The sequence below is a fragment of the Sparus aurata genome, chromosome 3 (assembly GCF_900880675.1).
Source record: "Sparus aurata chromosome 3, fSpaAur1.1, whole genome shotgun sequence".
NCBI classification, from domain to species: domain Eukaryota; kingdom Metazoa; phylum Chordata; class Actinopteri; order Spariformes; family Sparidae; genus Sparus; species Sparus aurata.
In genome coordinates this window covers 19,908,224-19,931,328 of record NC_044189.1, presented here as the reverse complement: position 1 = coordinate 19,931,328, position 23,105 = coordinate 19,908,224, and the positions used below count along the sequence as shown (strand labels likewise).

The 23,105-nt window shown below is 45.6% G+C and overlaps 3 protein-coding genes across 3 annotated transcripts; all 3 read right to left on the bottom strand.

Annotated features, from left to right (window-relative positions):
• Nucleotides 1–2,143: 2,143 nt before the first annotated feature.
• On the bottom strand, nucleotides 2,144–4,123 carry twist1a (twist family bHLH transcription factor 1a). Its single transcript, XM_030411414.1, has 2 exons — nucleotides 2,984–4,123; nucleotides 2,144–2,611 (listed from the first exon to the last, which is right to left on the bottom strand). The coding sequence occupies exon 1, from the start codon at nucleotides 3,552–3,554 to the stop codon at nucleotides 3,012–3,014; it is 543 nt and encodes a 180-aa protein (XP_030267274.1). The 5' UTR covers nucleotides 3,555–4,123; the 3' UTR covers nucleotides 2,144–2,611; nucleotides 2,984–3,011.
• Nucleotides 4,124–6,367: 2,244 nt separating this feature from the next.
• Nucleotides 6,368–7,464, bottom strand: LOC115579388 (protein Fer3). Its single transcript, XM_030412899.1, has one exon. The coding sequence runs from the start codon at nucleotides 7,197–7,199 to the stop codon at nucleotides 6,735–6,737; it is 465 nt and encodes a 154-aa protein (XP_030268759.1). The 5' UTR covers nucleotides 7,200–7,464; the 3' UTR covers nucleotides 6,368–6,734.
• Nucleotides 7,465–19,597: 12,133 nt separating this feature from the next.
• On the bottom strand, nucleotides 19,598–22,441 carry polr1f (RNA polymerase I subunit F). Its single transcript, XM_030410006.1, has 4 exons — nucleotides 22,118–22,441; nucleotides 21,195–21,336; nucleotides 20,892–21,100; nucleotides 19,598–20,720 (listed from the first exon to the last, which is right to left on the bottom strand). Exons 1-4 carry the CDS (start codon nucleotides 22,417–22,419, stop codon nucleotides 20,222–20,224), a joined length of 1,152 nt encoding a protein of 383 aa, XP_030265866.1. The 5' UTR covers nucleotides 22,420–22,441; the 3' UTR covers nucleotides 19,598–20,221.
• Nucleotides 22,442–23,105: the final 664 nt, after the last annotated feature.

The following is a 23,105-nucleotide window of genomic DNA, read 5'->3' as shown; positions in this document are numbered from 1 at the left end:
GACTGAGGACACAGTTGCAGTTATCACTAGACATTTTGAGGGTGTATTGGCAGATTTCCACTTCACTGATAGCACAAACTGGCAGGAGGCCTGGACCATGGCAGTGAACTGGGTGAAGAAAGAGATGGTTGATTTTAATTTGGATGTGGCAGTGAGAGTTGAAGTAAAGCTGAGGGAAACATTCCATCAACTGGCAGAGGACGACGCCCTGTTTTAAGGCTCCAGCCTTTCAATGACACTTTACCAAAAGCAATGTTTCAAACCGTACGTGACCAAGTACACTGGTCTCCACGAACGGCAGCACACATGTTGTCTCACTGGAGAGATATGTTGCAATTTTAATTAGCCATGGTAAAATGTATGTTTTCTCCTGTGGACAGAGTTCTTCAGCTAATTCTAAAGTCTTGCAATGGCTTCTGGTCATTCTGCATGTAAGTGTCCCTGCTCCGGGAAACTTACTAAAGGCATACATGTCTCATTTTCGGGCCAAAGCAGACATGTCTGAATTATTCCCTTTTTTCAGTTTAAATGATTTGTATTTTGTGGCTGATCTGAGGGGGGATGCGTCCCCCTTGTCAACCTGCCGTCACTCTCCATCAGCAAGCAGCAGATAGTGTGTGACAGATCAGCTCCGGCGCACTGTGGAGTCCAGCCGGGCACGGCTGCTGTACGATCCGGCTGCCCGGTTTGTTTTTGATGAACGCTGCAACAAGCTGCACAGAGCAGATCGCGCCAACAGGAAGTCAGAGACACAGGAAAGGTGTAGAGCATCCGGGCAATTTTCAAAATAAAACGCCATGTACAGACTCCCGATTGTATAAAGACTAAAAATGACCAGATCAACAAAAGTTTGCTATCTATGTTCTAAAAACAAAACGTTACTTTTTTGTTAGCATTTCTAAGTGTGTCTGTTCAGAACATGGTGGCTCACGTTATGTTGCCAGATGTCATTTGTGTGCTTGTTAGTAGTTAGTGAGGCAGCTGTTACATTTCCTGAATTTAGACGGTAAAAAATGCCAAGGAGTCATGTGAGTCATGTAAGTTAAAAGAATCCTGCTTGTAGTGTGTTGTGAGAAACATGAGAAAACCTGCCTGAATAAACTCAGTCCACTGCTACAATTTAAAGGTGTATTTACTCATTAATTTAATACAGTTATAAAAAGACCATTGTAGTGGGGAGAGAAGGAAGATAACTGGATAAAATGGAGTTGTAGAAATAGAAATGTCACAGTTATGGTTAAGGCGTCCTGCAACAATGTCCTCTGGGAGGCGTACAGAGGTGTGTCAGGGCAGGTGGTGCTCCCATTGGACCATCCCCCTGTTAAACATTAACAAATCACCTACTATATATATATATATATATATATAGTATATATATATGTACAGTAGGTGTACCTGTAGGTACCTGAAACCTGAATCCACAAAAGCAATTTTGATTGCTACTAAAGAGATGATTAATGTAGACTCAGATCTGAATGTCTCCATTCACTGTTGATTTGAGGGACATCAGTCACTTCTGCTGCCTCTTTCTCTCTGTGAATTATACATCATTGTGGGTTTTGTGTGGAATAACTATCTTGTGTTGATCATTTGAGAAACACATTCCTTTACTCCAGAATTCCAGGTACACCTTCAAGGAGCCTCACAGGCTGTTATTCAGTTTGCATCTTGACTCCGTCCGCCCCTCTTCTCAGTCGGAGCTCTGGGGGTTCGGCTGCTGCAGCACCTGCAGGAGACTCCCCTGCTGACCTGTGGCTCGGAGGACATCTGGGAATATCATGCATGCCTCCCACAGCTCCACATTCACCCTGTTCAAACAGACCACCAGCTAATTATGGCTTTCCCAGATCCCTGAGCTCAAGGAATCACTACAGAATGAGCCAGGAGTATGAGATGTTGTCTTTGCCCCCCCCTCGGTTTAGTTAACTGGGGATTCAGCAGCGACTAAAGAAAATAAACTGCCTGTAGGCTCAAAGTGCTGAGAGTCTGGGAAATGAGTTTGTTTCAAAAAATGTCAGGTATTTAAAACTGTTTTTGTGATTCAAATGAGCCCTCGTTCCTTCAGACAGCAGTCTTTAACACGACCAGTTCATCGCCTCCTGTTAATAGAGCTTCAGCTGAGCTCTATAATGAAAAACAATGATACTTTCCATCTTTTTAATTCAAGATATTGCCAAATATTTACAAAACTCACAATGTGCAGACACCAGACCCATTCAGCATTTTGAGATATTCCAAAAATAAATAACTTTTATTTGAGCAAGCAGGGAAAAGGAATTTCGCACATGTATAGAAAAATAAATACAGGATACTTCATTTGCTGTGAAACGCTGTCACAGGGAATGTGGAATGAAATGTCATTTTTCTCTCCTGTTTCAAAACTGAGCAGTCCCTCAGAGCTCATCTGGCCTTCACAACATTCGTAGTCGCAGTGGTCTTTGTTTCTTCATCTCCGTCCTGTCTGTCCTAAGTGCTCCCCATGCAAACATTACAGTCCGTGCAATGGGAAATATGAAAAGCCCGCTCTCCTCTGCAGCCAGTGGCTGAGCCCGTGTCAGTGCTGAGTCTGAAGAAGGGCCCGCCTGATCCACACGTTCTTCAGTCAGACAATCTGTGAGAGAAACATTATTTTGATTTAGACAAACATCCATTTTATAGAAATGTATCAAGACATGTATCATGTGTATGATAGACTGTAAGATAAGACGTCGTGTTGGGCTCTAACAGGAACACGAGTCTATGTTTGGTTACAGCTCTGTTGTGTAGCCTAGTGGATGGTCAAATCTTGCACTCCCCTTTCAAGAAGAAGTAAAATAGACTACATTCATTTGAGAGACGTTTTGGGGAGTTTTTCAAACAAACACTGCAGCAAAAGTCTCCCTGTTTGAACTCTACCGCTCGGAGTCTGTGCGTAAATGCGCACGGGAACATTTGGAACCGCTCGTCTCCCTGCAGGATGTGATGTGAAAGCCGCTCAGCCTACCTGCTGCTCCATCCAATCCATCCTCCATCTAGTGGGACGTGGTGGACAAGGACCACGTGCCCCCCATCCTCCAGACCGAGAACGCGTAGCTCAGCCGCTCGTGCGCCACGTAGCTGCAGCTGGCCCCTCGCGCGTCCAGCTCGTCGCTCTGCAGAACTTGGCACAGGAAGTCGATGTACCGGGCCGCGAGCTTCAGCGTCTGGATTTTGCTCAGCTTGTCCGACGGGAGGGTGGGAATGATCTTACGTAACGACGTGAAAGCCTCGTTGAGGGACTGCGTCCGTTGCCGCTCGCGGATGTTGGCCATTACGCGCTGCGTCTGGAGGTCATCGAAGGAAGGCTCCGGGCTGCTGCTGCCTTCGCTCCCCGCGCTTCCGCCTCCTCCTAAGTCGCAGTTCTTTCTGCACTTCTTCTCGGGGCTCGGACTCTCCACGTCTCTCTCCTCGTCGTCGTCCGCGCTCCTCCTTGTCGCCCGCCGCTTCCTCGCGCCTCTCCGCGGCAGCTGACGGTCAGTCTCCTCCTCGCTGTTCCCCGCGCTGTCCATTATTGGGGAGGAGTCCTCTTCCCGCATCGTCTCTTCCAACACTTTCCCGTTATAACCCCTGACCTCAATCCACCGAGCCCTCTACAGCATCAACAAACACGGCAGGTAACACGAGCGCGGCCTGAGGAGAAGGTGTGAGCTGGTGTGACGGTAAATCTCGTGCGCCACAGAGAAGGAGAGGTGACTGCCAGAGTGGGACGACGGGCTCTTATAGGGGGGAGCGGGCAGGAGGATTTTGGGGAGCGCTGTGATTGGGTGAGGAAGGGTGTAATATAATACTGCAGCAGTGGGAGAGTTCTAGCTATAATATCAGGAATGGTGTTTAAGACATGCAGGCTCCTTCAGACAAGACTGTGGACGGGGCTGTAGTCAGCTGTTGAATCATAGGTGAAGATTTGTGAAAGAACTGAAGTTATTTCTACCCGGACTGAAGCAGTTTCCCGCAGCACGGAGATCTCTGCTTTAAGGTGTCTGTGTGGTTTTAATCAGAAGAACAACAAACTGTCGTCATGACAGATAACCTGAATAAACAGACTGACCTGAGAGGACAAAAACAGTTTACACTGTTTCACTTCGTTTAAATGTGGCGGACCCTGCCACCTTCATCTTCCCCCGAGAACAGCTCGTTTATTCACTGATGGAGACAATTAATATTTCTGAGTTTGTATTATTACCTCATTAATATTGTGATAATAAAAACTACACAGTGCTCCTTCAAAGTCTGATGAGTGAAGTTTGCTTCTGTCCAGACTCATTTTGTCCCTTTTTAACGTCAGAGTACAAAGTTCTGCTTGTGCTTCTCAGTTGCATAGAAATAAATCAGAGACACAGAGATTCCTCCTCTCTGCTGTTTGGTTGGAGGCCTCGAGTCTCCCTGTTGCAGGTCTAGACGCTGCCCGAGATGGGAGCAGTGGCGGCGGTGAAAACACATCAGACCTACTGAAACTCAGGAGGTTGTCACAGCAGGAGGTCTGCGCTCGTAAGCAGACCGTGCTGTTTATTTTCCCGCCAGCGGCCCCGCGCTGAGGTATGCACTTAAACGGGTCTGACTCCCGCAGGGATCTGGACACCGCGGCTCAGGTTTAAAGGCGGCCCGTCCCAGGGAGCTCTCAGGGCGGATCCGAGCTCACAGCGGGGTCGCTGAAAGGCGGCGTACTGCTGGAGAGCCATGCAAACACTGGAGGTGATAAAGATGGAGAGGGAGGGAGGGGGAGGAGAAGGAGGGAGAGAGGGAGGGAGAGAGAGAGAGGGAGGGAGGGAGGGAGAGAGGGAGGGAGAGAGAGAGAGAGGGAGGGAGAGAGAGAGAGGGAGGGAGGGAGGGAGAGAGGGAGGAGAGAGAGAGGGAGAGAGGGAGGGAGAGAGGAGAAGGAGGGAGAGAGGGAGGGAGAGAGGAGGGAGGGAGGAGAGGGAGGGAGAGAGGGAGGGAGGAGGAGAGGGAGGGAGAGAGGGAGGGAGAGAGGAGAAGGAGGGAGAGAGGGAGGGAGGGAGGAGAGGGAGGGAGAGAGGAGAAGGAGGGAGAGAGGGAGGGAGGGAGAGAGGAGAAGGAGGGAGAGAGGGAGGGAGAGAGGAGAGAGGGAGAGAGGGAGGGAGAGAGGGGGAGGGAGAGAGAGAGAGAGGGAGAGAGGGAGGGAGGAGAGAGGGAGGGAGAGAGAGAGAGGCCACCCAGCTCTGAGGCCGACCCTTGACACAGTATCAGATCCAGCAGATCCCTCCGCGGTTGGCTGGAACCAGATCTGGTACCGTTCGGAGGTGGTCTGTGGTGAACTGTCCACAGGGAGGCTTCACCTCTGATGCGGGACGGTGACGCACAGCGGGCTCGGTCCCGTTTTATTAGGAGGCTCCGCCACAGGCGCCTTTGGGTCCTGGATGTCTCAGTCCATCAGGCCGAGACGGAGAGCAGGTCGTCACCTGGTCCCGCCTCCTTCGTCACACCTCTGACCCAGTTCACACCTCGGTGTCAGAGATAATACTCAGTCTCATTAGTGATTCAGACCCGCGGGACCTGAACTCATTAGCACTGACACTGTTGATAAGAACCAATACATATAGTTGATCTTTATTCTTTCAAAGGATCTGATCCCAGCATCACCTGTTCACAGGCTCACCTGTTCACAGCATCACCTGGTGACAGTCTCACCTGTTCACAGTCTCACCTGTTCACAGCATCACCTGGTGACAGTCTCACCTGTTCACAGGCTCACCTGTTCACAGCATCACCTGGTGACAGTCTCACCTGTTCACAGGCTCACCTGCTCACAGCATCACCTGGTGACAGTCTCACCTGCTCACAGGCTCACCTGCTCACAGCATCACCTGATCCCAGCATCACCTGTTCACAGTCTCACCTGGTCACAGCATCACCTGTTCACAGTCTCACCTGTTCACAGCATCACCTGGTGACAGTCTCACCTGCTCACAGTCTCACCTGCTCACAGCATCACCTGGTGACAGTCTCACCTGCTCGCTGTCCAAGGTGCTGAAACAACACACCTGAGATCACATCTGCCACTGAAGACCAACATGTGCACAAAGGAGCACTGTGTAGTTCTGGAGAAGAATCTTAGTATTTACAATATTAATGAGGTTATTACACAAACTCAGAAATATATAATTATATTTCCCATAACTGAATAAACCAGCTGTTCTCAGAGGACGATTCGGTCCCAGAACACTGTTTGAAGCTGGAGAGGTGGCAGGGTCCGCCACATATCAACAGTGTACAACAGTGTGAAACTGGGTTTCCTTTAAGGTCAGTTCTTTTATTCAGTCATAAAAACAGGAACAGTTTATGAATTTAGTTTGTTAGGTCATTAAAAAAGACCTTTAGAACAGACGGGCCTTCTGATACTACAAAATAAAAGTATTTGGGTAATAAAACCGTCATGGCATTAATCACAGTGTACTCCTCCACTGGCCTGTGTGACTGTGACGCAGAGCAGAACGTGCGGACCATTTTAAAGCATCATAAGTCTGTTTAAGGTAAATATCAGGTGCTATCAGCTGATTCAGGGTCAGGTCTCAGAATGCATGTCATTATAACATTATCCGAGCCAGAGGAGGTTCTGAGAAGTCTGGTGTCTCGTTCTGAGATCGTTTCATAAATTGTCTCATCTCAGAGTTTATATAAAGATAAATATAACGCATTCAGCCATTTCAGTGTCTTTGCCCTCAGTCCGGTCCGGTCCGGTCCAGTCCAGTCTCCACGGATCAGGCCGGACTGTTCTGACTGTTCTGCTCCAGCAGGTCCGTCATGAACGAGATGTAGACGATGGCCAGCCGCAGCGTGTCGATACGGGACAGTCTCTTCTCGTAGGCGAATGTGGGAACTTTCCTCCTCAGCTCGTCGAACGCCTCGTTCAGGCTGAACATCCGCTTCCTCTCCCGCACGTTGGCCGCCTGCCGCTGCACCACGTTGATGATCCTCCTCCGTTTGCTCTTGCCGGGATGTCCGTGCGCTCCGCGGCTGTAGCACCGCGGCGCGCCCATCACCAGAAGCTCGGTGCGCGCCTCGTCTTGCAGGTCCCGACTCCAGGGCCGCAGCTGGTCTGACGGACTGGAGGGGTCGTTATCCACCTGCTGCATGGGCTCCAGAGTGCACCTTTGAGGAAACTCCATCAGGTTCATGTCAGTGACGAAACTGATCAAGGCGGAGTCCCCTAAGCGGCCCTGCATCTCCACATCCAGCCTCACAGAGAGTATGCCACGTTTATATGTCTGCTGCTCAGTCAAAGCTTCGAGGACTGACTGGACTCATTGACCAGACTCTCAGAGCATCTCAACAAGTAAATCCAAACTTCTTCAAATCCGGCCGGAGCACGACAGGGTCAGATCCTCTTTGGCTCGAGTCCAAGCGCTGTTCCTGCTGTTTTAATAAGCCGCCTGCGCCTCCACACAGCGCCGCACCTTTCAGTCCCACTCGGGCTCTAAGTTGAGTCCATTTCTAGCGATAGTCTGCCGGTGAGTGGGCTGAATCCAAGCAGAGGGGGTTTAAAAAGGGCGAGAGGAAGCTGCAGGGCTCTGCCAATAGATGCGCAATCCTCCTGGAGGCCTTTAATGAGCTTCTGGAGAACGGAGGCTCTTGACAGAGGGTCACACAGTCCTGTTTGCTCTCTCCTCTCTGCTCCAGAGGCTAAATAATGACACTTTTATCACTTAAACAGGCCAGGGGAAGACCAAACAGAACATTCCCCAACAGTCGCTATACACCACAAGCTTTTCTGTTGCAAATGAAAGCAAATAAGTGGTTCCCATGGCAGAGTCCAGCCTGCAGGCCGCAGAGAGACACGCTGCTGGACTGTGAGCTGCACACAGGGATGCGCATCAGCTGCTGTTTCTACTGACGACAGCTGTGATAAAAATATCAGGGGTGTGGAGTCTGATCATGTGAAGGTGCAGTATTCACAGTAACAGTGTGCAACAACTGTTAAAAAACTAAAAACTTTAGATACAGATGTGTTTGTGTTGCAGAGATAAAGCTTTTCAAATCTAATGTTAGTATTGATTAGTCAGCCAGCCTGATGACTCAACAGGCAGCAACACGAGTTACATATCCGACACATGTTCAACATGTACGACACAGGAACCGTCCAGAACAGAACCAGTCCAATGAGTTCTGGTTTCTCCAAGTTAAACAACTGACTCATCTCAGCTACGGCGGTTTAAGGAGAAAGAAAGTGCTGTTTGAAGAAAAGTTGCTGAATTCAGCTGGTGGTTTTAAAGCCCACTCACCATGACAAACTGTTCCAGAGGCATGAAAACACAAACGTTCAGACCCACTGGGTCACGGGTCGCCCTGAGACACAACCAGGTTCAGTTCTCACTCTCGTCTGTTTGTTGGCTGGACCGTCAGCAGGATAACTCAGAAACTGCAGATTTCAACAGAACTTGGATGGAGGAGAGGTCTTGACCCAAAATAGACCCCATTCACTTTGAAGCAGATCAGAATAAAGAGATGGATCCAAAAGTTTCTTCTCACTTACTTTGACATTGTTGATTTGTTTGGATGTTTCATTTATTTCTCATGTGGGAATGAAATCAGGTATATTTTTGTGACTGAGTACAAGTTGATGCAGTTCCAAATAAAAATCTGAATGTAGCTGATTCAAATGAGTGTTGGATTTAGGTGGGCTTGAATTAAAGCGGTCTGCTGGGTGGAGGTATGCACTCTACTGCCTGACTGTCAAGTGTTTCTTAATTAACTATAACTCCAAAATGAGGCAATCTGAACTGTGCATAAACAGCTGACAGATGCTTTATAACAAGCTGTAAGAATGTAATTACATATGAGTAAACATCTGTGATGTCAACGATACAAAATACTGTTGTTAAAGATGATTAATTGCAATTGTTGCAGACAAATATCTTCATAATTGCCTCTATATTTCCGTACAACAACATGTTATTGTGCTATAAACAGTTATTTGTTCATATTCTGGATCAGGTGAAGCAGCAGGTGACAGAAGGAGAGTTTGTCCTGTTTGATGAAAATGAAGATGTGACAAACCAACATGACTCTGAGTGTTTCTGTGATTTCAGCCTCACGGCCTCGCGTGTGTGTGTGTGTGTGTGTGTGTGTGTGCAGGAGTGTCCGTCCTGCACACACACACACACACACACACACACACACACACACACACACACACACTCCAACCGCAGTGTGTCTTCTCCATCTCCGTCCGCTGCGTCTTCCTTTTCTGGGCGGGCGGATAAACATGATGGGACATTCCGCCGGTTGTCGTGGAAACGCTGAGAAAGCACAGCTGGGCGGGAGAATATGAGGTAATCTCACCCTGGGGCTGCTGGGTAAATATTGGTCTTAAATAAGGAGTAAAACCCCAAAAGAAGCACACAAACACACACAGAGGGACACACACACACACACACACACACACACACACACACACACACCTTTAGTTTGGGTTTATTCCCAGTTTCATTCAGAGTGGAAACACGCGGGGCCGACCGTCACACAGACATTAATAACGGTCAGTTTCCGGCTCTGCTCTGTTATTTTTGGTTACACAGAGTGAAACTAATGGTAGTTTGACTAAATGTTTGTGGAAGTGAACAGCAGAGGTTTGACAGAAACAACCTCAGTGTGAAACTGACACTGGATCAGTCTGGATGATCAAATCGTTGAAGCGGATCTTCTTCAGTTAAGCGCACGACTTCCAGCCTGACACATGCAGTCTGTCACTGAGAGCTGCAGGTGAGAAGAAACAACCTGAGCGATGCATAAAGGTTCTCCCAGCTAACATTTGTAGCCTCTCGCTGTGGCTAACACGAATTTTGATTCAGCTGATGATGGTGCTAGATGAAGGCTTCATCCTCTGGGGACCATGAATTTATACAAACTTTCATAGAAAGTCATTCAAATAGAAACTGCATATTTGGTGGAGACAGGTTGTTACAGTATATTATTTCTTTTAATATAACACTCAGTTTATCATTGTAGTGACAGAACCGACCCGAATATATCCAAATGCTCCGGCAGCCCCTCAGTTCTCTGTGTATGCACGATCCTAAACACATGCTGTAGCAGAGAGACCATCTTGATTCTTAACCCCTGCTGGATTTGAGGTTAATACATCTTTTTAATTCCACAGTAAAATCTGAGTGGGCAGCTTAGGAGGAGCCGACTTGGAGCACAGTGTGCTGGGAAACATGACGTCTCACATGATGATGATGTATGGAAGGAGAGCGTGGATTTCCAGGATGTGAGCTTGGTGTTTTCACGCTGCAGCAGTTGTCATATAGTAGATTGTTTTAATATAGAGATCACTGGAGACCAGTACGTGTCCAGTGAGTGCTGGTGAGAGCAGCCAGAGCTGTTCTCACCATGTAAATCTGTCTCTGCTCCTCCTCTGGCTCCGTCCTCAGTGTGCTGTAAGAACACAGCCAAATCTCTCCCACCACCGCTGTAAATCTGAAACTAGACACTTCTCTCTCGTTCTGTTTCTTTCTCAGCTTCTCTCCTCCAGTTTTCCCTGTTACCGAGCTCTTTCTCTCCACTCACAGCACAGCCTCCGCTCATGATGCAGGATACTTTTGTGTATGAATATGCAGGAACTGTTTCGGGGTCTCTGGAGCCTGAAAGTTTAAGAGGGAGGGAGTCAGAGGGAGACGGGGGGAGTGCGGGAGATGAGTTTAACTCCTGACCTCTGTCGCTCTGTCTTTCTTTCCTCCTGTCTCTCTCCACACCCAGGAGCTGACTCATTGGCTCACTCGTCCCACCTTCCCCACACCTCGCCCTCTGATTGGCCGGGTGCTTTCGCCGACAGCCAGTCACGATGTGTTTACACGGCTGGGTGGCCAGTGAAATGTAGGGTTCATGCATGCCTGTGTGTGTGTGTGTGTGTGTGTGGAAGTTGGAAGAACCCCAATACCACATCATATATCAGCTCCCCCCTCCCCCTCCCTCCCCCTCCCCCAACTCCTCCACCGACTCCTCCACTCTTCCTCCCCTCGCCAAACCGCTGCATGCCCTCAGCTCCTCCTCTCTCAGTTATCCGTCCCTCTCTTAATCCAACCACTCAAACCTCTTAGCTCGCCCTCGCCACTGCCACACTGAAAACACACACCCACCATGTCAACACCTTGCCCCCTCCCCCTCCTCCTCCTCCTCCTCCTCCTTCTGCTGTCTGAGTAATGTCTGTGTTTATTTTCTGAAAAGAGGTCGCCCTTCTTTACTGTGTATTTTAAGGGTGCCATGTTTCATTTGTTTAAACAGTCATATTCTCAACTCGGGTGTATGGTGAGATGCTTGATGGGTAACGGGGAGACGAATGCCGCTCCTGATGATGATGATGGTGATGATGAATGATGCCGTGTGTGTTTGTCTTGTGTATGGGTGCAAGTTGTGATCTGTTAAATCAGTAGTTTTTCCTTTTTGCACTGTGATCACTGACATGATATATGATAGGTTAGACCTTGTTTTACTCACTACACTGCCAGAACTGCTTCTGAACTGAAGGGAAACGTTAACAAGCAATGAAAAATAAAACTGAAGTTTTGAAGGACTCAGTGTTTGTCTTCCCAGCTGGACTCCTGATCAAACGCTGGGCTGGAAGGAAACCCAGAATAAATGTTCCCACTGTACGTTTCTGCAAACCATGTATATGTTGAAGCTTTACATTTCTTTGTGTTGCTGCACCATACTTCAAAAAGTGAGCTTTAATGAGCTGATGTCCCAAAAAGGCAGGCTAAGGAAAATACCAAAGCAGTACAAAAACTGAGGACAAACAAGAAAACCATGAGGAACAAATCTGGAATAAGGGAACACCCGGGGAGCAGGGATACACAGGAGATGCACAGACGGAAAACAGACGAACATACAAAGAGCGAGGGAACAACAGAGGCTCAAATACAACGAGGGGATGAGGTGCAGGTGGAGAGGGGAGGGGAGGAGAAGGGGAGGAGAAGGGGAGGAGAAGGGGAGGAGAAGGGGAGGAGGAGCACAGGAGCACAGGAGGCAAACAGCACACAGGTGAGCAGGAAGTAGAAAGTGACAACAAGGCACAACTACAAAATAAAACAGGATGTAACTATCAAAAAACCCAAACCATGTCAGTATCCACTTGTTTCACACCATGTGGCTCCATGTTATCTGGACATTTTATGTCCCACCCATGAAATTTCAAATAATACATTTACAAAATACAAAATCATGCAGTTGTTGTGTAACTTAACTTGTCCAGAGACCAACTCTAAATAGAGAAAAAATGATTTGAAAATATTTTTATAAATACCACATAAGTCTGGAGTACACCCTAATATGCTACGTCTCTCTTGTCTCACACTCTTGGTGCCCAAATTGAACTCCAATAAAAACTGTCAAAATGACATTTAAATCTACTTTCTTTTGTATAATTCTGTTCATAGATGTCTCTTGTAGATGGGGAAACATGTTTTTAATGAAACATAATGTTTTAAATAAGTATTATTATGTAAGAATCCCATGTCCCACAACTTGCATGCAACCCTGATACCTTAAACTTTTTAGCATGATAAAAGAAGAAGAAAAGGGTTCGCCGCATGATAGACAGGAAGTGACATCATCAAACAGTTTCCCAACAGCATAGGTAGAGCAAAGGTGTGTCCTCTCTCATATTTCTTTTCATATTTCAAAACATTGTCAGCCTTGTTTGAATGTCTCACTTCACCTCACACAACCCTGTTATGCATATTTTCAGAATGATATAAATACTTAAAAACTTTACTCTATTTATTTACTTATGTAAGTTTGTCATCTTGGTAAATGCTAACAGCTAGCTAAACAGCTAGCATAGATTTGTGAGAAAAAGCTAAGATTAGCATGTATTAGCAACCCTGTTACTGAGTGTTGGTATCAGGGTTGCACACATATCAAATGAAACATGTAATACAAAAACAATCTTTTTATGTCTGAGATGAGCCAATAAAGCCTTTTTGTAGTTTAATACCTATTATTGATGAATATGTGACAGAAAATTGTCAAATAGAAGGTTCATTTTTTGAAAATTCCGAAGCCCAAAAGTCCTCCAGTACTGGAAGGACTCGCCTGGCTCGGCAGCCGCGTCAGTGTGACACTGCGATCAGCGACTCCTGACACGAGCGTCAGCTCACGATCAGACACAATATGGTGGTTTGCAGAAACACAACATGGCTCTTAAAGTCGTCACTGCACCTAAAGGCATCTAATCGTCTTTACTAAGACACAACACAGTGTTTGGGCATCCTGCTGCATATTTTGTAGAAAAATGCTTTATATCCACTTCCTGTCCCAGAGAAGTATTTCTACCTGAGGTGTGGACGACGACTAACCCTCTCATAGACTTATGCTTCTGGCTCAACTTCTGAATCCCACTAAACCTTCCAGAATTAGTGCAAAGTCCTTTAATGCAAAAGGACTTGAAAACAAAATGAGGTTTCAGCAGCTCTTCTCTGAAGATGTTTTCTTGTGTGTTGTTGCTTTATGTGTCCTGCCACGTTGTAAACTCCATGAACCTCCATTAAAGTCTGTCTATGTCTTAATTTAATCAAATGAACTAGACTGAGGTTGCTGATTGCCTTTAACCACAGTGTGTAATGGAGGTAGAGACACATTTACTTTAGTGTGTCGAGTCCAGTGAATGGAAATATATTTGTCAGAGTCCAGGCGTCGCAGACATCAGAGCGCTGAGCTGTTCTGGACAACAAGCCCAAGAATTCCACTGTTTCACAAATACTGGAGAAATTCTTGGGAAATGTCATCTTTAAAAAGTGAAAGTGAATAAAGAGATAAACACGTCAACACAGGAATTTGGGAAAATACAAGATTGAACTTTAGGTGACATGCGTTACCAGAACACATGCAGATGTTTACAGTTGTTATTATGGATTATAGGTGTTTTATAGTTACTCATGTGGCTGTAATGTAACTACACTCTTGAGTCTTATTTGAATGTTCAGATAAATTTGCTTCTGTCTTTTGCAAAGATCCTTAAACTGACCAGGAAGATCTCTGTGTCTCTCCTCTGATGCTAAACATATTCCTCATTTGAAGAACGCTCTAATTTAAATCAGCCTGCCTGCCAGAGTCAGTGGACGGCTGGATGAGCAGGAGAGTTTCTTTCGTCTCAGCATCAGTGGCTTTACAAGTGCTTTTCCAGCAATCAGCTCTAATGTACACATCATCAGCAGCAATTTGGCCACCCAGGTTTCACTTTCCCTTCAATACTCCCTTTGCTTCTTGCCATCTTTCCTCTACCTTCAGCTCTGCTCCGCAGTGTCACGGGGTTGTCATAAAAATATAATAATAAAATATTTAGTTGTGTCCTGGGTATTGTCCTGCAAAGCCACATGACTAAACATGAGCTCATTTTTTCCAGACCCAGAAGGTTTTTTTCCTCCTTTTGGCATATTTATTCTTCTGTGGTTTTGGGAGGTTGTGGCTGAACGTCTGATGATATGCTGTGTGTGTTCCTCTTCTTACCCCTCCTCTCATTAGTCCTCCACACATCTCTGCCTCGATTTATATGCAAAAGGTAAAGGGAGAGATAAAAATACATTATTTTACATTAGCTTGATGTTCCACAATAAATCACTTTCACATTTACTTGTACTTCCACATGATTTGACTTCATTCTTTGAATATTAGCTTTGTCTCTGGGGATGAAGTTACTATTATTAATACTGTAGCTGCTTAGTTAAGATTAAAACTTTATTCCATATTTACCTTTTGTCATTTCCCTGCCGTCTTCCTCCACTGCTTTGGGTGTAGGAGTTTCAGTTTGGTCTGAACACTGTCTAGACGCCTATGAGCCTCCCATTACCTCCTGATTACACTGAGCCCGATTAATCTCACTGGACTGGCTGGCCGGGGCAGAGTGCAAACACACACACACACACACACACACACACACACACACACACACACACACACACACACACATACACACACACACACACACACACACACACAGACACACACACACACACACACACACACATAATTAATCAATGTTCAAAACAACGGAAAAAGCAAGATATGAACCATGTGAAAACTTAATATATTAGTGATTCGAAGTGCGTTCGTTGCAGATGCAGTGTTGAACCTTTTGTGTGAGAACAGAGATGAACTCTGGTGGATTTTGTTCAGCCTACAGAGTGACGACCAAACGGCTTCATGGTGTCACAGTGGGCAGTAAAGACTGATTGTCCTCTACACAATGTTAACGTTACATTTTGGCACAATTTACTACACAACTGAAGAAGCTGGATAATATAGATCACCATTTTTAGATGGATAGGAAATATATCAAAATGTTCAATAACAAATAACTGGGGATCCCTCAGGGCTCATTGTCAGGCCCCAGATTATTATTTCATATAAAAGATAGAATTACTGTATGGATTCTGTTTCTTTATTGAATTCACTGATGATACTTGATTATTACATTCAGTTGAACAATGAGGGAGTAGGAAAGGAACTAATAGCTGCAGATGATAGCAGATAATAATATTACCAAACTGTTTAATTAGAGCAAATAATAATTTATAATAAGAGTCAGGTTAGCCCCCAGTGTTCAAGATAGGCTAATCAAGCTAATCAGCTGTTGGCTGTAGCTTCTTATTAAAAGCAACTCATGGAACTTTCTTTCCTTAAATAACAGCTTCAAAATCATCAGACATCACATCTGACAAATTGTTAAAGTCCCTGGATTGTATTTGCACTCAGAAACTGCAGGAGGCGCCAAATCGTACAAATTCCACTTTCCGCATATTGTTGCTTTAAGGGGCATCACGTTCAATCTGACCAGCTTGTCAAGAGGCCAGAAAGCTTCAGGAACCTCCCACCAACGCCTGCATTACTTCAGGTTTCAGGCTGCATCCAACAATTTTTGGAACTTCCCAAACAGCTAATCTGAGAATTCCCGCTCAGGCAGCGAGTTTCCAGCTGTGCTGAGGTGAGTAAGTCTGTAAACTTCTCTCTCTTGGTCTCCTTGTTCATTCCTCATACAACTGCTTTTGCTTTTGATTTGACAACCCAAGTTCAAGTATTTGAATGTCTTCCAGGAGAGACTGAGTGAAAATATTGTCTTTACCCTCTCTTACTTCTAGTTTTTCTCACATAAACCGAACAAACTATTGCTTTAACTTCAAAAATGATGCGGTTGCACAAAATGGAAAACTTAGTTGTAAGATTCTAAAACTTGGATTTATGTAGCTGACGCTCCTCTAGAGAACGTACTTTGTTAGTTTCTACCTCTGTTCACCTCCACAGTGTGACAGCACACAGAAGAAGATGTCAGTTAACATAAGTATTAATAATAATTAGTGTTATTGGTGTTATCAGCTCTCATTGGACTAACCTGGAGGCAACACACTCCTCTACTATCATCTTCATTTCATTTAATCAGTTGTTTCATCAACACGTTCACTGATGGCTCCCCGGGACATCTCAAAGCTAATATGTGTTCAAATTGGACACACACACACACACACACACACACACACACACACACACACACACAGAACCAAACACAACTCCCTGTCACAAGAAACACCCGTCTGTCGTCTCCAGGGTTACTGAGGGCAGGACGGTGGGTGTCGGGTGCCGAGGAAACAAACTGAACTATGGGAATCCAACTCACCAACCAGCAGTGATGTTTACTTTTGGGGTTAACAGTGTGTGTGCATGTGCTCTTGCATACGTGTGCTTGGACATTGATCCCCTGGGGAAAGTTTAAAGCTTGAGCCCGTCTGTGTTAGTTGGGCTATTTGCCTACCTGAGGGAGCATAAAAAACTGAGATGCAAAGCAGAAGTGCCAAAAATCTCTCAGAAATGCCTTTGAAAACACCATAAAGGGATTTCACGGATGTCAGTAGGCCTGTGAGAGATGGGCTTTGATACGACTCGGCCCTGGCTGGGCCGTGTTGGAGGATATATGGCCGCAGTTGCACAGCTCTGACTGGTGGAACACTTAACGTTTTATGACCTGCTGCCATTTGGGGCTCTGGAATGGAGCAGAGTGCCGACCACATAACTAATTAGGCCTGGCCAATGGGGGTGTGCAAGGATGGGGATTTGTGGATTGTGGGTTTGTGGATGTGGTGTGTCTGCATGAGTGAGCCAGTGAGTGTGTGGCATGGGTTGTTGTGTGTGTGTGTGTGTGTGTGTGTGTGTGTCCTGAACCTGGAGGATTGCGTCAGGGAGCCGTTTGTTCTCCGTAAAGACTTCAGGGGCTCTTTCAAGTTGGAGCCGCCAGGCCTGGAAACTCTGACACGGGAGATAGAGACACTGCCAGTCCACACACACACACACACACACACACACACACACACACACACACACCAGAGACCACTCCCTGAGAGCAGAAGGAGACGGAGGTGTATGAAAAGATAGTCTGGCCTGCTCAACAAAAACAACACTCCTCCTATTGTCTCATCTCACTCGCTCACTCGCTCTCTTCTTCTCTCCAGCCGAGGATCATGAAGACAAACGACCGAGCCTCGATATGAGAGTCCAGTGGCAAGACGGGCGGGGGTGTCAGAAGTGGAATGTGTGTGAACTGCACACCGCCTCCTATAAATCAGGGAGACGAGGAGGAGGAGGAGGAGGAAGAAGGATGGGGGAGGAGGGGGAGTCCATGTGAGGGAGTGATAGCTGGAATGACAAGATAAATGAGCGGTGATGGGGGGGGGGGGGGCACACAGGTGCAGGAGAGGTGCACCAATGATAACGCAGACGAGGTCGAGGGAGGACAAATGACAATGAACCAAAAGTCCACTTGAACTTTACAGGAGTTTAAAAAAAAACAAAACCTCTGTTAATGTTACGATTGCAGGTCTGAAGTGTTTTTTGTGTGTTTGTAGAGTTGAAACACTCGAGGCCGCTCAATCTGAGGTCACAGAGAGCATTCTGGGAAAACCAGGACCGGTTTGTAATGACTGTGTTCTGTGTGATTACATTACAGCACATTAAGTTTTATTTCATGTTAACGTCCTTCTGCTCAAGGCTAAAATCTGGTAACATGAGCTTGTGACTGTTTATTTTGTGTGTGTGTGAGTGTGTGTGTGAGAGTGTGTGTGTGTGTGTGTGTGTGTGAGTGTGTGTGTGTGTGTGTGTGAGTGTGTGTGTTCTACTTGAAGCAGGTTTTGCACATTTCAATGACTCTGCAACATTAACAGCACTATTCTTATTTTAGTACCACTCTGCAGAATGGTTTATTAGTTGTAATTATCTTTGTCCTCCTTACAAATCAAACTTAAAGATCAGTTATAAAACATTATGAGACACACTATGAAGTTTTGAGGCATTCATTTGAATCAGAAGAGAAAGATCTTCATTCACTGTTTTTTATTTTATGTCAAAACAAACTGAACACACACAGTTTCTTTCTGTTTTACTTTGTTTATATGTGGCGGACCCTGCCACCTTTCTAGCACCAAACACTGTTCTGGGACCTTATTTTCCTCTGAGAGCAGCTCGTTGAATTCAATTAAAGAGAAGGTAAGAGTTTGTATTATTGCCTCACTAATATCTTTGTTTTATTCATTTATTTTGTAGTTCTTCTCCGGAGCTACACGGCGCCTCTTTAAGACAAACGTCTGGGTTGTCAAGTTGTAAAAACCCTGTTGGTGATGATGCAGATATGAATGTAGGTATCCATTAAAGGAATAGTTCAACATTTAAGGAACTATCCGCTCTCTTGTTACATGAGAAGCTTGATGCAGCTCTCACGTCCTTTCCCGTAAGAATATAAACAATTTCTTGGGCTGAGAATGCAGGAAGTAGCTGCTCCCGGCACATAACACCCAGTGTTGTATCTACACTTACTCTCAATATTACACGTTATTAAATGGGCTTTAGAGGCGCTGCTGGGCATGTTTTTTTAAACTTTGGACAGAGCCAGGCTGCCTGTTTACAGTCTTTATGCTAAGCTAAGCTAACTGACAACAGCTTTATATGTTTTGTACAGACATGAGAGATTTAACTCTGCAATAAAGAGATGAGCTAAAACATAAAATATATTGCCTTATATGTCTTTTCAGCTAACGATTAGGAAATGATCACATTCTGTTGTCCTTATGGGTTTCTCCCTTTATAATAATCCTTCCAGCCGTGATTTATACATGTTAATAAGCTATTATTAAAGGCCTTTAATTAAAAAGAACAGATGTATATTTTCAGGTGTGACAGATGAAGATGAGCCGAGTTAATTGCAGCTCCTTATCTCTCCTCGTTAGGCAGCTCCAGATAAGCTGTCAGCTCTCAGCACCCCACGAAGAGACTCCCCGCTGGAAGACAGGGTGGAGGGGTGGAGGAGTGGAGGGGTGGAGGAGTAGAGGGGTGGAGGAGTGGAGGGGTGGAGGGGTGGAGGAGTGGAGAGGTGGAGGGGTAAAGAAAACACACGGATCTTTAGGCCGTCTCTCAGCGCTTCATCACTTGACACCCACTCATCGGCATGAAAGAGTTTGTTGTGGAGGGAATTTACATGAAAAACACTAAATGTTGCTGTTAATAATCGAAGAAATGTTACAGATTTCTCAAACTCTCTATGTGAGCAGGATATTTCAGATGATTCTGAATGAAAGATGGAAGCAGCAACTTTTCAAAATACAGAACTCTTTAATTCTTAATATGCACTTTCTGTGGGTTTCAGCTGAAAACAGACGCAACACTGAACAGTGAAGCAGCACAAACACTTCAGGACTGCTTCTGACTCAAACAACTCATTTGTAGGACGCCGAGTAAATACTGCAAACGTCTGGCTGGTGACAACTTTCTCTGTCAGTAGCAGTGTAGACTGCAGAGGCACGCGAGGCGAGAGAGACAAGAGATGTTTCTCAGACTGAGCTAAACGTTCTTCAGTATCTCTGAAGTAGGTACAGAGGATTCATATCAATTCATAGTTTTTCCTCATTTGGCTCCATAATTTAATGCCAGTCGGCGTATTCTGTTCAGCACCATGTTCAACAGGTGAAGTTGTCATGACAGGAGTGAAATCTGTGTCTGTGTCCCCGTGTGATTGTATGAGGCAGTTGTGCTCCCTCATCAGGCCGTACGAGGGAACTGCAGGTGGATGAGCCGAGTCGACCCTGACAGAATCTTACTTTATTAAAAGTTGTGTTGTTGTTGTTGTTGTTGTTGTCTGATCCTTAAGGCACGTCAGGACAGTCCTAAATAATTCAACACAATGAACCTGATTTTCAAACCAGATATGATCATTCTTTTAGGCAAACTGCTCAATGCCACTTTTCCTCTTCTTCTTGGACTTTGGTGTTTCAGTATCGTCGCTAACACCAGATGTGACGTCAGTTTCGTGTTTCCTCTTTTTGTTTGGCTTGTCACTAAGGTAACCGCTGGAGTCGCTGCCGTGGATGTCCGTGGGGGAGACCTCGACCTCCTCCTCCTCTTCTTTGGGATGTTTATCCTTCTTCTTTTTCTTCTTCTTCTTTTTCTCACCGGCTTCATTTCCATTTGCTTCGTCCATTGTTCCGTTCAGCTCTTGAGTCGTGTTGCCATCCAGTTGGCAGGAGGATTCATTCGTGACCTCCGTGTCCGTCTCCGCCTCTTTGACTTTGTCTTTCTTCTTTTTCTTCTTTTTCTTGGGGGTGTCGATAGGAGACTCCTCCATTGGTTCTGGGGTCGGTTCAGTTTCTGGTGGTTCTGGCTCGTCTGCTGTGGCGCCGGACTCTGAGCTCTCACCCAAAGCCAACAGCTCCTGCACCCTGAGGAACACACAGAGAAAACATGGTTATCAATCAGGGGTCAAACGAACCTTGAAAATATAACTTCTAAAACGTTATACAACCAGTTTCTACTGCGAGGAGTCGAGAAAAGAACAAAGAAACGAAGAAGAAAAAGAAGACACGCATCATGTGCAGGTGTGTGTCACTTGCCTGGTCCTGTCCATCCGTCCTCGGATCAGCAGCACCCCCACAGTGTCGGCGTCGAGCGCAGTCACCTCAAACTCCAGCTCTGCTCCGATCCTCGGCCCCGCGTCCCGCCAGGTCTCCACCGAGACCAGGTTGGGTTTGGGGATGCTGGCGTTAAAGCAGCCGTGCACCAGGCAGCCCACGTGGCTCACTCCCAGTTTATTCACCTTACCCTGTCAGAACACAGCCGGAATAAGATAACATGCTCCAAAGAGAGCACAGACTCTCCATCACATCATCAGCTGAGTGCTGGAACTGTAATCTCACCAGCAGCATCTGTCCTTTTATAGGCTGAAAGACAACAAAGTTGGCCTCTATGTCCATGTGGATGTAGCCGCTGTCGTCGTAGATGTGTCCGTGCTGGCCCACGATCCTGATGTTGTCGTAGGCCAAGGGCACTCCCTTCAGACTGCATCGGGTCGAGACAGAACAATACACGGTCAGATTTCATTTCATTGCATTTCTTTATTCACATCAGTTAAAACCATATACAACATACTTTTTTAAATCTGTAATAATCTTATATGAAATGGGACACCCTAGGAAGCTAAATAAGCTTATTAAGAGGGGACCAGGCACAAAGTAGATACAAGTAATAAACAATAATAAAAGATGAAACACAACACAAACAGCTGTCTGTCTGCAAGATGCATAAAGCACTTACACCAACAGTTACTCAGTTACTCTCCACCGGACGCTTTAGTTACCAGCTAGTTCCAAGATTTGAGTCAAAAACTAAAACCAAAACTACAATCAGCTTCTCTTTGGTTAAAACTACAATCAGCTTCTCTTTGGTTAAATAAAGGACGGTTGTGTTAATCTCATAAAATAGTTTGAGGTGGTTAATTGAGCTTTACTTTGACCAGCTGTGACATCACATTACACGTTACACCCTAACATGAACTATTGTGACGATCGATTGTTTGGGTTGTGGACAGAACATGGACACACACTCTCTGACAGGACCGGGCCTGCTGCTGGATCTGGACTTCTGACTCTTTAAGTTCACTTTCCTGTTTATATACATCAAACACTTAAAGTAAACCTGTAATCAGTAAATACAGCATTACACTGTGTTAACTCTGCCACTGTGACGTCACTGTGTTCATCAGCTGTTTACCACAACTGACCGACGCGACTAACTACGTCAGAGCAGCTCGTGTGAGACAGAAGAAGCCCGGTTCTGTTACCTCTGGGAGAACCGGAGCAGTTCGGCCTCCAGCTCCTCCCGGATACCTGTCCGCTTCTTGTTCAGGTACACGGGCGGAAGGCTGATGTGTCTCCGGTGCGCGTTCATCACCAGGCACGAGTACGGCGCTGACAGCAGCTCGGAGGCGGCCGCGAACGACGGGACCGCGCACGGGACCGCGCCCGCGTCTCCGCCCGGTGCAGAGGACACTTCGGCCGGTTGGACCGGAACACCGGCGGTGGAGACCTCCACGGACATGTTCACATGTTTCGGGTCGTCTTCAGCATGCTCGAGGTTCGCCATACTGTTTGAGAAGACCGGAAGAGTGACGACAGAACACTTCCGGTTTGAAGAAGGCTCGACACAGCCTGTCGTCATGTCGTCATGTCGCCGCCTGCCGGTCAGGAGGAGAACGACAGGCAGGATAAGCTCAATAACACATCTGACCATACAGGGAGTAATATTCACATTCACAAACAAACTAAAATACTTTATATCCACTATAAGATTTTATTATTCTGTATTAAAAGTTAGCAAACCCTTTTATAGTAACAAAAATATATATTTTTAATATACTCTCATATTTAAGAGCACATGAATGACCTCATAACCATTTAATTTGTTTTACTGTTCCCTTAATAGTGGTAGAAAATAAGTACGGCATAGATGTGAAGCAAAAACTATTTAATACACAATATCATGACAGCATTATATTTAGTTTAGCTGTTGTGTATGAAAATAAAATAAGCAAAGTCTTGGAAATATGTATAACAAATCAGTTATATTAACATATATAGACAGAAATATCTTTTTATCACAATATCATGTTTGACTGTTGTGCATAGAAAATAAATAAAGTAATCCCTTGATGCCAACAGTAGATATATATAGTATATTAGTCAAGTTTACGTGAGAATATATTTTATAATCATTAGATCAGTTATCAGTTTGTATCTCAAGGAATTTAAGCAAACCCAGAAAATATGTAT